This window comes from Camellia sinensis, chromosome 2, assembly GCF_055761805.1.
Source record: "Camellia sinensis isolate YWXY chromosome 2, ASM5576180v1, whole genome shotgun sequence".
Taxonomy (NCBI): domain Eukaryota; kingdom Viridiplantae; phylum Streptophyta; class Magnoliopsida; order Ericales; family Theaceae; genus Camellia; species Camellia sinensis.
In genome coordinates this window covers 53,407,614-53,421,436 of record NC_138962.1, presented here as the reverse complement: position 1 = coordinate 53,421,436, position 13,823 = coordinate 53,407,614, and the positions used below count along the sequence as shown (strand labels likewise).

At 36.2% G+C, this 13,823-nt stretch overlaps 1 protein-coding gene across 4 annotated transcripts; it reads left to right on the top strand.

Moving 5' to 3' along the window:
* The first annotated feature begins 1,152 nt into the window (after positions 1-1,152).
* PYM (partner of Y14-MAGO) lies at positions 1,153-13,196 on the top strand. 4 transcript variants are annotated; one of them, XM_028236353.2, is made up of 5 exons: positions 1,153-1,696; positions 1,797-1,916; positions 5,733-5,954; positions 6,022-6,177; positions 12,721-13,196. In XM_028236353.2, exons 1-5 carry the CDS (start codon positions 1,490-1,492, stop codon positions 12,856-12,858), a joined length of 843 nt encoding a protein of 280 aa, XP_028092154.2. In that variant the 5' UTR covers positions 1,153-1,489; the 3' UTR covers positions 12,859-13,196. The 4 variants fall into 4 exon arrangements, with proteins under 4 accessions (XP_028092154.2, XP_028092156.2, XP_028092153.2 ...); XM_028236352.2 differs by having other exon boundaries at positions 1,232-1,696; positions 1,797-1,937; XM_028236355.2 differs by lacking the exon at positions 6,022-6,177.
* The last annotated feature ends 627 nt before the right edge of the window (positions 13,197-13,823 follow it).

Here is a 13,823-nt window from a genome sequence, read left to right as displayed (position 1 = left end):
CAGGCTGATGCGCGGTGCACGTTAGCAGAGAGTGGCGCGGCGCACGTTAGCAGGCGAGAGGCACAGGCGCACGGAAGCAGCTAGGGCTGACGTCGGCTGACGTCAGAAACACGCGGCTCACGTTAGCAGATGAAGCCGGGGCGCACAATAGCACCGGACAGTGTAGGAGCGCGTAGAGCGCGTCTGAATCGAGTGAGCGCGTGGCCGAATGTTCCGGCGGCGCGTGGAGGCGCGTGCGGCGGCAGATGATGATGAATCTGGTGGCGTTGGCTTCGTCGTGAAGAGACGAAGGTGATGGTACTGTCCAATCTGTGTATTAGGTAAGGACTAGGTACGCAGTAGTGATGCAGAGACTTAGGACACACACCTGTGCTCTGATACCATGAAAGAGAAATTGAGAGAATTGAGAGAGTAATATTGAAAGAGGTTTCTGTATTATTAACACTCTACCTGAAACAAAATTAGAGACTCCATTATATAGGAGTTCTGATACAAGACATCATGATGATGGAATGGAATAAAATAATAAAAAGGACGCCGAAAGGAGGAGGCGCCGAAAGCAGCCGAAAGCCTCTGTCGATTTAATATATTCACACTATCATATATAGTATTAACAATGATATATATATATATATAGTATTATATAGTATTATATTAACAGTATAATATTAACATTATGTATGTTTTTTTAATTAAAAATATAAAAAATAAATGAAGGAAAAAACTAATTCATGACGTGATTTTCGTAGTCACCTTTCACTACTAATTTGAATCTGAAGTAGATTCAAATAATATCTCATCGAGTTTGGATTTGCTTTTCATACCATATGCACTTGGACTTGAAATGGGGGTAATTCAGCCATTTTAATTAGTCATTATTTTGAAATAAGCTATTTTAGTAATTCTTTGACTAAAATATAAGGTAAAAAAAAATTAGTATATTTGAGATAATTTTTTAATTTTTTATAAAAAAAAATGTATAAAAAATAGAGAGAAATTTTTTTTTTTGAACTTTTTGATATAAACTATTGACTTTTTAATTTTTTTAGTAACTTTTTCACTTTTAGATTAAAAGATTGAGTTGTCAAACGGGGCTAAGTTTTCAAACGAATTGTGAAGGTTGGGGAGGTTAAACACATTTTCAAAAACATTTCTATATGCTAAATATCAAAATTCAAGGGAGGTCATTGCAATTTACCCAAATAAAAACCATGGTTTCTTTCGAAATTACAGCCTTCGCCACAAAACAATCACTCCCACACTCTCTCTATCGTTTCTCTCCGTCTCAAACCAATCAATTCCAATAATTCCATAAAAGATTTTCACACAAAACCCTTTCTTTCTCAGCTGATTCCGCATTATTCAACCAAGTTCCTTGATCAATTGCTCTATTTTCTCTCTCTACAATCGTCGTCGTCGTCGTCGTCGTCATCATCATCATCATCATCTTCTTCTTCTTCTTCGTCTTCGTCTTCGTCTTCGTCTACACATGGCAATGGCTAGCAGTGGTAATGGTGGAGGTGGAGAAGACGAAGTGAAGCAGTTGGAAGCTGAGCTGAGCAAAACCCTAAAACAAGGAGAGAGAATTCTCGCTCCCACTCGAAGGCCAGACGGAACCCTCAGAAAACCCATTCGAATTAGGGCTGGTTATGTTCCTCAGGACGAAGTCGCCATTTACCAATCCAAGGGAGCTCTGGTACGTATATACGTGTATATGTGTATGTCTATGTTGAGATACAGTAATGTTATATATGTATGTATAGGTGTGTTAATGTTGATGATGGTGGTGATGGCAGTGGAAGAAGGAGATGCAATCGTTGCAGGATGTGCCGCCGGGTTACGATCAGGTTTTGGATTCAAAACCTAAGACCAAATCTGCTAAGAGGAACGAAAGGAAGAAGGAGAAGCGGCTACAGGTTACTCTTTCTCTTGATTTTGTATGAGCCAAGTCTTTACAATTTTGTGAGTTTTTGTATGGGATGAAATGAATGTGATTACAATGTTTACCATAACCTTTTTTTGGGGGGCTTTGAGAGGTTTATAATCAAATTAAGTTTTTGAAAGATTTTAGCTTTGAGAATGTTTTTTTATACTTTGATATAATTTGTAAAAGAATAATTCTACATATACGAACAATTTTACTAAAAATACAAGAGGCCAAATGCGATTGATTGTCAGAAAAATAATGACATTTAAACATCTAATCATAGTTGAACATGTATGTTTTTAGTAAGATTGTTAGTAAGATTTTAAGTAGATGTAGCATTGCTCTTTGTAAAATTTGTTTTGAGATAATAAAACCGTTGAGAAAGATTAGGCATGCTCACCTGTTTCCCACAATGCCATAAAAGAATTAACCCATGTGATAGTTTGATTGCAGAAAGGATTGGAAAGGATCAACTCTTTGGATGAAATAAAGGGCATTTCTTTTTAATCTTCTGTGGTAGTTGCCTCTGTGTAGGATTGTCTTTTCAGATAGTTTTAGGCTGTAGATTTCAGGCAAAGTGACAATCAACTAGAATGCACTTGTTCCTCTCTTTTTTGATAAATAAAGTAATTGTATTCATTCATAAACTGCCAGAAAGGGGCAGAATGTGTGTACGTCAGATGTATACAAAAAGGTTATAAACCCTAACTAAAAGAAAGTTATGTCAAAGCATATGGTATCTAAGACATTGTCACTTGATATTTGCAGAATACATTCGTAGAATTTGAATTGCAACTTATTATAAAAAATAAAAATAAAAAATCTGAATTTAAAATTCAGTTTCGCTTAAAATTACTAAATACATCATCATGTGTCATAGCTTTAAATTTGTTTCCTCGCTTGATGTGTGTTCTCCACAATGTGGAACTAGTCCACAAAAATCCTAATTAACATTTCATTATTGCCAATATTACTGCTGATAAGTTGCTAGTTACTAGTAACATCACCTCCAATGAATCATCATATTGTTGGCAGCAGTAATATCACCAACCAGGCAGCACCTCCATCCCTTTGTCACTAATACCACTACCTTTATTGCACCACAGTCGAAAAATTGTAATCGTTTCCTCTAGTGTGGTATCTCCACTGAAACCACAAGGAAAAGAGAGGATGAAGGTGTGATATTCAGTTCTAGTTTCAATTCATTAAATAATTGATACATAATGACCTGTACCACCTATAGGCATTAGTTTTGCACATCTATGATTTCAATTGTAAATTTATTCCAATTTCAACACTCCGAGTGACGTACACCTCACGGTACAGGCTTGGAGTAATTTGGAAACTGAACAGGATAAGAAGTTTAAAATAGGAGGTGTGTGAATAGTTCAAGACTCTAAAGTGGGAAGAAAGGAAAGTGGTTGGTTGATAGTGGATGCATTTTGAAGGCTCTTTTAACTCAATTACAACAAAATAGTCAAAGTTGGAATTTTTTTACATGCTTTCCTCTTCTGTAGCTTTGCAAACTATATAATCAAATGGCAAAAGAAATGATAATGAATAGAAAATGTGACAAATTTAAATTTGGCAATGTGTGTGCCGCCAGCGTGGCACCATCTGGGAGAGGTTCCTGTAGCAAACGCATGCATGTATTGCATAAACTTAATAATAGGATGAATCTTCAGAAGACATTTGGTATCACAACTACAAAGACAATAACCTGTCATGTGAATATGAGGTGTTCTTAAGATCTTCACATGCCATCTATGTTACACGGACTCTTTGAAATTTCAGAGGTACCCGTGTCGACATGACACGACACGGGTACGGGTGCGGGATACGACTCATTACAAATAGATACAGCTATGTTTTGCCCTAAATATAGAAGCAACGAAATAGCCCTAAGTACAGAAGAATGGAAAGAGGAGAGAGCAAGAACCTGGTCGCCGACTTCTCTCTAGTTGCAAGCTTCGATCTCACCCCAGTCGATCCTTCACTCTTGATCTCATATCTCGATCGACCTCGTCTCTGTCTCGCGCCAATCGATTCTTCTTTCTCGTCTTTCAATCGATCTTTTCTGTCAATCTCCGCTTCTCTCTCTCAGTCGATCCATCTCCTCTTCTTCTTCTTCTTCTTCTTCTTCTCTCTCTCCCCGATCTGTTTTCTCTCTGTTGTTCTCGATATGTTCTCTTTCTCTCTCCCTTCCTGTTGCCGATCTATTTCTTTCTTCTCTCTCTCTCTTCTCTTGCCTCTTGTTTACCATATAATAAATAAATCATATCATTTGTTATATAATAATATCTAATTAAATCATATATAATAAAAAAAATAAAAAATCTAATAAAATCTATAAATTACATTATTTATTTTTTATTTATTTTAACATAATTTGTTATTCCTTATTTATTATATATTTTTTATTTATAATATATATATGTCAATTAAAAGTAAAAAAATAAATTAAAAATATTATCAATAAAAATAATACATAAGATAAAAAATAAAAAATATATTTAAAAAATAACTATTTAACTCATCTTTATATAATAAATATATTTTAAAAAATTAACTATTTAACGTATCCCCGTACCCGTATCCAAATTTGGATCCGTATCCACGTCTCCTCAATTTTTAATTTTGAAGTGTCCAACCTCTAGATACGCACCCGCACCCGATACCTATAGCCGAGTCCGTGTAACGTAGCATGCCACAGTAAATGATGTGAGCCTTGTGTGGGCATGAGAAATCATGTAGGCAATGGAAGTGAGGTTGAAAGAGAAATGCAGATTATTTAATCTTGCCCTTAGGGGTTGAGTTTTAGGTTGGGGTTCCTCTCGTCATTGATCAAAATCAGTAGTCTTTATTTTATCAATAAATTCTCAAGAATAGAATAATGAGGAGAATGAAGAATAGTACGCTTAAAACTTGTAATTTTGGTTCTATGTTACAATACAAGCTTTCATGAGAGTCATATATAGGCTTGTTCCGGGCTAGAAGCTCTGAAGAGTGAAGACGAACATTTATCAATTTTAAAAAAAAATTGCTCTCAACCTTATGTTGAACATTCGTGATTTCATTTTCATTCAGTTTGTTTTCTAGTCCTTTGCATTGCCCTTGTTATTGTTGGAGATATTGATAGTAGTTGAATGTTGCTGATTTTGCACTAAAGAGGGAATTTCATCACAAACCAGATCCTGCTATTTTCCAGAGTGAATAATTATCACACCAATCCTTCTCTATTCTTGTGTGCCTTGCATTTTATTTCTTACCTTTACATCCAGGCCCTCAATGTTCGCCACTTTGTTTTTAGAGATGGAAAAATGGATATCCTGACATGCTAATAATGAGAGGACAAGATCTCAGTTGTGTCTATCCCCTTTGGGTTTATCTGTGCATTATCTACCTCTGCATGTAAGAACTTTTATCTTATCTCTTCCCTTTTTGGTTTACAAATTGTGTAGAAGTGGGGAACAAGCACACATCACTTCTGAAAAGTAATATAGTGACGCTCTTCTAATTGGTTGGACCATAGGTGCATGGTTTATTTCATGGGCAAGATCTGAAATAGGAGGTGCAATTCATTCTGGGGTCTCCTGTCTATGGTTTCATGAAGTTTACAATTGGAGCTAAAAGGCATGGCTGTGTGTAACAGACTTAACTGTGATTATAATTGTCTCACAAATAAGTTGTAGGAAGTTTATTCATGCACCTACATGCTAGCAACAATCTTGCTTTTATTTTTGGTACTTTTCTTTTGTCCGTTGTTATTGTTTTTATATATAAATTTAGCATGTTACTGGTGCAGGCTGCTCTTGATAAGGGTAAGAACTCGGATAGGAATGAAACGTCGGATGAAGATGCAAGTCAGGGATTGGAATCTGTTGAGCCAGTGGTATCACAGTTGAATGACCTTGCTATATCTGCAAATTCTGCTGTGGTTGCACCTCCCTCAAACTCAACACAATGTTCAACTCCTTCAGATCCTGTTCCAGATGTTGATAAAAAGATTAGAGCACTAAAAAAGAAGGTAAAATTTCTCATGCTTCTTGCATTTGAAGAGGATATTCATGACTCTACTCTGTTCCTTTTTCTAGTTTGTCTGGGACAGTTGTTATTTGTTAATGTCACACCTTGGCCCCAAAACAAGCCCTAGGCTCATCAAAGGCTCAGGGAAAGCGCAAGACACCTTCAGTCAAGCCCACTTAAAGCTCTTAGGGACACACCTTTTAACAAGTTTCAGGCTTGGAAAGGTGCATGTTTTATAATTGAATCATACCTTTATTGTTATCTATATCTTGTTATTCGTCGTTGGCCATTGATTGATATGTCGTATATCATATTCATGGTCTTGAGATAGATAATATATATTTCAGATTCTAGATTCATGGGCTTATGGCTGGCTAGTTGAACTAGACTCTATTGCTTGACTCTACTAATATATAATTGTGGCTTTTTATTATCGTAGAAAATACACATGTATATCAAAGTATGCACAATCTTATTTGTGGTACATATTTTAAGTTGCTTTGAGTTGGATGTATATTTAATAAACATTCCTATCACACAAGTGTCTTAATTCAACTAGGCTCATGATTTATGCTGTGCCTTGCACTTGGGCTGTAGAGGACTTTAGCCCTTGAGTGCACCTTGAGTCTTTATTAACTGTGATTTACTGATTCAGAGACTTATTGCACCCTAAACTTGTTTACAAGCAAAAAGGTGGCTTTCCCCAATCTGTTGTTAATAAAATGCTGGTTTGATAAAAATTAGTTATTTCAAGCAAAATGCTGGCTTTCCCCAATTAGTTTTCTTATTTCAGTTATTGATTTTTATTGGAGTTCCTCTATGATGGATATTTCATGAAACACTCCAATGGAATATTTCTAGCTAGGGAATCCTAGTGAGATTTTAAGTATTTCATTTTAGATTCTATATCATGACATCCATGAATATTGGAGGAAAGCAATTGTAACTCTTCTCCTTCTAAGTTGATTGATAGTGTGTCACTATAGACCAATTTGTTTTGTTCAAATTATGTCTCTTACTTTGCATTTTTTTTTTTACTCAGATTGTTTTTTTTTTCTCTTTGGGCAACAATTACACATTTGATTTCCCTTGCATTTAAGTTGGACCATCCAATCTACAGGGTTCAACTTAAATGATACAAGTACAATATCCCTAGTTATCTGTGTTTGTTTAGAATATTTATGTCCTAAATTCCTAATTATTGACCCATATCCCAAAAAATTCATGAGCCTATTCACAGTAGTGATGCAAACTTCTAGCCTTTTAAGAAGGTTTTGATTTTCTTTATGGTATTTGAATTTGCAATTGCATTATTCTGAGTTAGTAACAAAATTATTTTTATTCGGTAGATAGAATTTCATAATTGGTGTTCTTTGCTCATACATGATAACTTTTCAAAGAGGAGATAACAAATATGCTGGTGAGATTAAGAAGTTAAATAGGAAGGAGGGGTCAAGCGGTCTTTCAACATAAGAGAAATTTAGAAGAGAATGAAGGAGGGGGATTAGGGAAACTTACTATTGCAAAGGTGGTGAGTTGGAGACACAAAACTAAGGCATTGTGGTTGACAGCAGGTGATAAGAACTCTAAATGCTATCGTATGACTAAGAAGTTTGGATATAGGCACAAGACACAAACGCGCCCACAATTTTTTTTATTTATTTATTGAAATCATAAATAAAAGAAAAAAGAAATGACACGGGAGAGATATGACAACAAATAAATATATATTTTTATCTGTACCAATATGTAGAATGTGGAATATGATTCCTTACAATTTTGATATAATAAAAAATTAATGTATTTGTAATGTAACAAATGAAGAAAAATTCCTAATATCTATTTTAGAAAGCTCTATTCATAAACAAATTGAAAATTTTGTGTTTTAGAATACCTAAAATTACTAGTCTAAAAGAGGAGGGAGTAATACTAATAGGTAAGTGATGGTCATGTGAGTTCTCAAGTGTCTGAAGTGTGTCCAATTCTTAAAAAAATTAAAAGATAATAGGGATATACTTGGAGGTGTATTCAACCTGTGTTAGGGAGTGTCAGATAAGTATCAGTGTTTGACATGGACAAGACACATTCTTAGAAGTGTATGTGCATCTTAACCGGATGGCTATAATTTTTTATTGATACCGAGGTATCTAAATCAAAGTCCGACTAATCCCCATGGGTGCACAGACCCTCGACAAGGAGTTTCTCTCAAGTGCACCACGGTTAATTCAAGGGTTTTCTCCCAGTCTGATGGCCCCAAGGAATTATTAGCACCTAAGAAGTTTCGATCTTGAACCTTAGAGGGAGTACATCCCAAGGCCAACCCCTTGGGGTTCTTAGCTGGATGGCTAATGATCATAAGATCACATCATATAGAAAGATTTGCTTTTGAGGGTGAGAAAGTGATGGAGAAGACTATGTTAAGAGGGTTGTCATGAGTTTTTATGAGAGGCGCCATCCTCCAAGACTACTTTCAGGGTGGTTAGTATTGGAAAGACTTGAGCTTGACTCCATTGGGAGGAGGGTAAGGATTAAGGAGTGGCTAGAGAGACCATTTCTTGACGAGATAGTGATTGCTTTCCGAAACTTGGAAAGGGATGAAGAGGGCCCAGTTGGATGGTATGATGAAGGGATTCTTTCAATATTGGAGTGTGGTTCAAGGTGATGGATGTTTTGTTGTATTATTGGGGTTCTTGTTGTTTTTGTTGTTATAGCATGGAGAGTTTGAACAGAGTCCTATTTGTTGCATGGGGTGTTGTAGGTATTTAGATTGATTAGTCTTATAGGGAGTGCATAAAAGCTCATGGTGTAGGGAGTGCATAAAAGCTCGTGGTGAAGGTACTATTTTTTATTCGAAGGAAGATTATAAGTGGCATTATTTCTGATTCTCAAATGCTTTTATTAGTGTGGAGGGATGTTGATGTTTTATTAGTTGCTAAATTACTAATGACTGTGTTTGTCTGAGGAGCAATAGGTAGTATGCAAGCTTGATATTGAGAAAGTCTTGAATCATTTTCATCAAAAAAATTGTGTTTCAAGTGTTGAGGAAGAGGCAGGGGGACACTAGTTCAGTGGTTAAAATTTGGCCTACTAGCCTTAAGGTTGTAGATTCAAACCTGAGGACACTCACTTCATGCAAATTATGCCAAATGTTAGGTTTGTGCTCAATCAATTTGACCCAGATCCCCATCTAATGTGGCCTAAACTGGCTGTTCTTGTGTGTTGAGGAAGACTTGTTTTACTCAATAGGAGACCTTTTTTTGGTTCTATTCATCTTCTTTCTAAATCAAGGGTTTTAAGGCCAAAACATTCATGCTGAGTAGGGAGGTTGGTTGAGGGGATTCATGGTAGGCAGTAGGACAGGACAGGAGGCAGCAGTTCCTCTCCCGCACCTCTGATGTCACTATCTGTTTTGGTGGGGTAGGAGGTTTTACAGCTTAGAGTTTTATTAATTTAAAAAAAAAATAAATTAAAAAAAAAAAAAACTGTGTTTTGTTTAAGGAACAATTTGAGAAATAAAAACTGGTCTTGGTTGTTAAGGTGCTGGACCTGGACCTGGATGTTATATTCGTGGTGGAGAATTGTGGGTGTGGTCTGGAAGTTCCTATTTGGGTTTATCTTTGACTCTTCTTATAAGGGTAAATCAGTTGTATATCATTGTGGTGAAACTTGAGGACGCTAGCTGGGTGAAGAGGCAGTATTAATCTGTAGGCAAAAACTCACAACTGTCAAGAGCACATTGTCTAGTCTTCTCACTTTCCAACCTCAATTGTATATCATATTGGGGAGATTCTACAATACACACCCTCTACAGGGGGTGTACCATATGCAAGTTACATTTTGCGGTGTTGATACCATTCTGTCATAATCAAACCACTTTCGGTCATAACTAAAAGGATCATTATGGATCATAACCAAACACCACTTGAGGCATAACCAAAGACCTCTTCGGTCACCAAAACAACCACAGTAGATAGGTCATAACCAAAGACCACAAAAGGTCTTTAAAAGCAGTATTTATGTGAAGGGGAAATCTCACAACTGTCAAGAGCACATTATCTAGCCTTCTCATTATTCCGACCTTGGTAGTGAAGGACTGCAGAAGCTCAGAAAGACTTCTCATGGAGTGGTCTGTTAGACAAGTTCAAGTAACATTTAATTGAAACTTGAAATGGAGTTTGTCGCTGTTAAGTTACCAATTTTCCCAAAAGCCTATTAGGAAATGGGCCCAACAATGTATATCAAGCTATCTAACACCTCCCCACATGTGCAACCCTGTCTTGTATGTAGAGAGACAAACATAAGGAGAAGCAAACAACCAAATAGAGAGAAATATATCAAACGGGGACATAATTCCAAATGCTAACGGAGAGACTTGAACCAATCAGAGTTCTGATACCATGTTAAGTTACCAATTTTTCCAAAAGCCTAAGCTATTAGGAAATGAGTCCAACAATGTATGTCAAGCTATCTGACGGTCATGTGGTCTCATCTCAGTTGGAGATTTATGGGTTGAGAATCTTTAGTCAAGCATTGTTTGTCAAATGGTTGTGGAGATGTGTTATTGAGAGAGATTTTGTTTGGACGAGAGTAGAGAGGAAATATGGGAGTCTTTGCAGATCCAGATGGTGAGTTTTAATGGAGTGAGGGAATTATTTAGCTTATGGAAGGGTAATTTAACATGATTTTGTGGGTGTAATTTTCAGAAGTATGGTTGTTTTATTGTGGGAGATGGTCAAAGGAAGTTTTATATTGATATGGCGTGTTGCAGGGAGGCCCTTTGAAGAAATTGCACCGTGGTCTCTGTACAATTGTGTTGGGTGATGTTCCCTCAGGACTCAGGAGTTAGTTATGCAAGTCTCCGTGGAGTGATGTGGACCCTTTTTCTATTCCATTAATTCAGGATGACAAGTTGAACTCGGTTTAGATTTGAGATGAGATGGGAAACATGAAGCGAAGGGGGGAAGCAAGATGTCATATCACCTTATAAGGAGGTTGTGGATGCAAAGTTCCTTTTTTACCTTGGGAAGGAATTTGGTGTACATAGGCTCCTTTGAAGGTGTCATTTTTTTTCTTGGACTGCATTGTTTGAACTTAGAAGCTATTTGACCACTGACAACCTTGAGAAGCTTCATTTAATTAGTAATTGGTGTTTCTGTGTAGAAGTTTGGCATAAAATATTTATCATCTTTTACTTTATTGAGATGTAGCCAGCGATGTTTAGTTCCTATTCTTTATATATTTGGTATGACTGGATCATGTTGGCAATTGGGATTGCTGTTTGATTTGTTGGGTAGTTCAATTCAATGGAAATTGTAGGTGGAACAGTTTTAGGGACGCTTGGTGTAACACTCAATTTGAAGGAAACAGAATAATTGGGCTTTTGAGACTGGACTTACCATTTGTAATGTGAATTGTATGATGGTGAATATGTTCTCTTTCTCTACTTCTCTCTTTGAGGATTTTCTCCGTGATCATCTGAATTCATTTATTAATGAAAAAGGCACAGTACCTCTTGAATGTTCAAAGAATGATAAAATACTTTCTTTTATATTATCAGGGAATATATCGTTGATTTTCATTGGGCATGAAATCTGAAATACGAATCTGACAAAACCCTTTGCTCAAGATTAGCTGAAAACAAGTAAAAGTCTCACTTTCCATCGTATTTCGACGGGAGCCTGCATTCTGCATATGACAGATAGCTCAGGATAACCAGAATATAAATTAGTCAGTGAACATGCAGAAAACTAATTCCAGACTCAGATGTATTTGGTGAAACATTGGTAAAATGATTGATGGATCAGTTCTGTCTGATTACCTAAACAAGCACAACTGTTTTAATTAGAATTGTTGTGATAATTGTTGGAATGTATCCTACATCTTCTGGAATTGCCCTATTTGTAATGGCTATAAGGCTCCAATTTGTCTTCTTTAACACTTGAGTTTTAAGAAGGGTGGGCTGGACTTTTCAATTTGGTATCAGAGTTTGGTTGGGCCTGTGATTGGTGTGCCATTTATCCGGCTATTGTATGTTGTGGTCCAGGAGGGTGTGTTAGAAGATGTCTCACATCGCCTGGAGTTGTCCCATTTGTAGTAATTATAAGCTTCCAGTTTCCCTCTTCTTAACACCCGGGTTGCTTTTCAATTATAATCAACTGGAAGGATCTTGTCTCGTCCGTGGCACCTGCTCTCATGAGGATTTTTGGACTAAGCACAAATCTGTTTAATAGTGGAAATGTAGATCATTGGAGCCAAGAAATTTCAACATGCTTATGTATAGTTTGTTTGTACGAAAAAAATATCAGTGAATCATACATTTGATCCTAAGTAGCAAAACACGATGTTATCGAGCTATGCTGCTAGATCATCATGTATCATGTTACCAGATATGGGATTACTTGGGTTCATACTATTTGGGCAGTCATTTATGTTTAGTACTGCATTTTTTTTTTTACCCGTTTTTTAGATTCTTTGGTAAATCTTGGTTGGGAATGTTCGTCACCTCAGATTGCTACCTGTTTCCAACCGTTCAACAGTTATATAATTTGTATAACTTCGTAGTAATTCCATCAGGTTCACTGGGAAACCTCACCGCTTTTGGTGTGATTAATATACCTAAACATCTCTCATGTTTCACAAACGTAGTTCCCAATGTCACCACACTCATTTTCTGCAAGCTTTCAAGGTTCGATCATTATGACGATAGCAATTGAACTGAGATATTGAACTCTCCTGTTTTTTTTTGTTGTTGTTGTTAATGTCAACAGATAAGGTTGGCAGAAGCTCAACAGCAGAAAACCGTGGAGCAAGATATGAAGCCGGAACAATTGGAGAAGATGGCTAAATTGGAAGGTTGGCGGAAGGAGCTGAAGCTCTTGGAAGATAGGAAAGCCGAGCTATCATAAAATTGAAGTTTGTTTTTAGGGTGAAGGAACTTTGTAGTCTTTATTTATTGTGACTTCATGAAGATGTAGACACCTCATTTTGGTAAAAGAGAGCCTCCTAAACCCTAAGATTTTGATTTGTCAAACCTGTCATATTAGATGTAGTTTGGAAGACCAGAAAAAGATCCAAAAGTTTGGCTTACTCGGCAGCAACTCTTTAGTGTAACACACTACTTATTCAAGTCCTCATCCCAGGTGATTGTTGCTTCAGAATTCTAGTTTCTTTGTAGTATAACTCACGTCTGAATTGCATACTTGAAACCTTTGTCAAATTTTAATTAAAATTTTACGAGGGTAAATTACATTTTTCACCCTTGAGCCGGTGTGTGAACACAGGTTCAAATTTGAGGGAATCATTCCAGGTGATCATTGCTTGAATGAATTCAAGTTTCCTTGTAGTATAAACTCACATATGAGCTGCATACTTGAAACCTTAGTCAATTAAGTCCTCATATTTGAACCGGTGTGTGAACACAAGTTGAAATATGAGGATTTAATTGTTGCAATTAGAAGGTGAAGGACTAAAATGAAACTTAAATGGGGAATCTTAATTTTTGAAAGGGTAAATTACATTTTCACCCCCAACTTTCACTTGAATTTCATTTTGGTCTCTTACCTTCTAATTGTGACAATTAAGTTTTTAAATTTCAGTTCATAAATTACATGTTGTTATGTGTTTATTTCTAAATAAATGATGGAGGAACAAACTGCATATGGAATAAATCATAAGAGGTAAAAATGAAATTTATGAGAAAAAATTTGGTGAGTGATGATAAATTAGGTATCAATTATTTTGCTGCAAATGTAAGAACAGTTACATATTTTTGTTGAAAGTTTTATGATTATAGGAGTAAAACTATGAAATGCACATTTTTAGGTGGTCTTTTGAATAAGTTTACATAAAATTGTATTAGAAAAGAGTCTTG

Coding starts and splice junctions, on each gene's coding strand:
- PYM (XM_028236352.2), top strand. CDS start 1,490: ATGGCAATGGCTAGCAGTGGTAATGGTGGAGGTGGAGAAGACGAAGTG. Junction 1,697..1,796: donor ACCAATCCAAGGGAGCTCTG/GTACGTATATAC, acceptor TGGTGATGGCAG/TGGAAGAAGGAGATGCAATC. Junction 6,178..12,720: donor CAAGTTTCAGGCTTGGAAAG/GTGCATGTTTTA, acceptor TAATGTCAACAG/ATAAGGTTGGCAGAAGCTCA.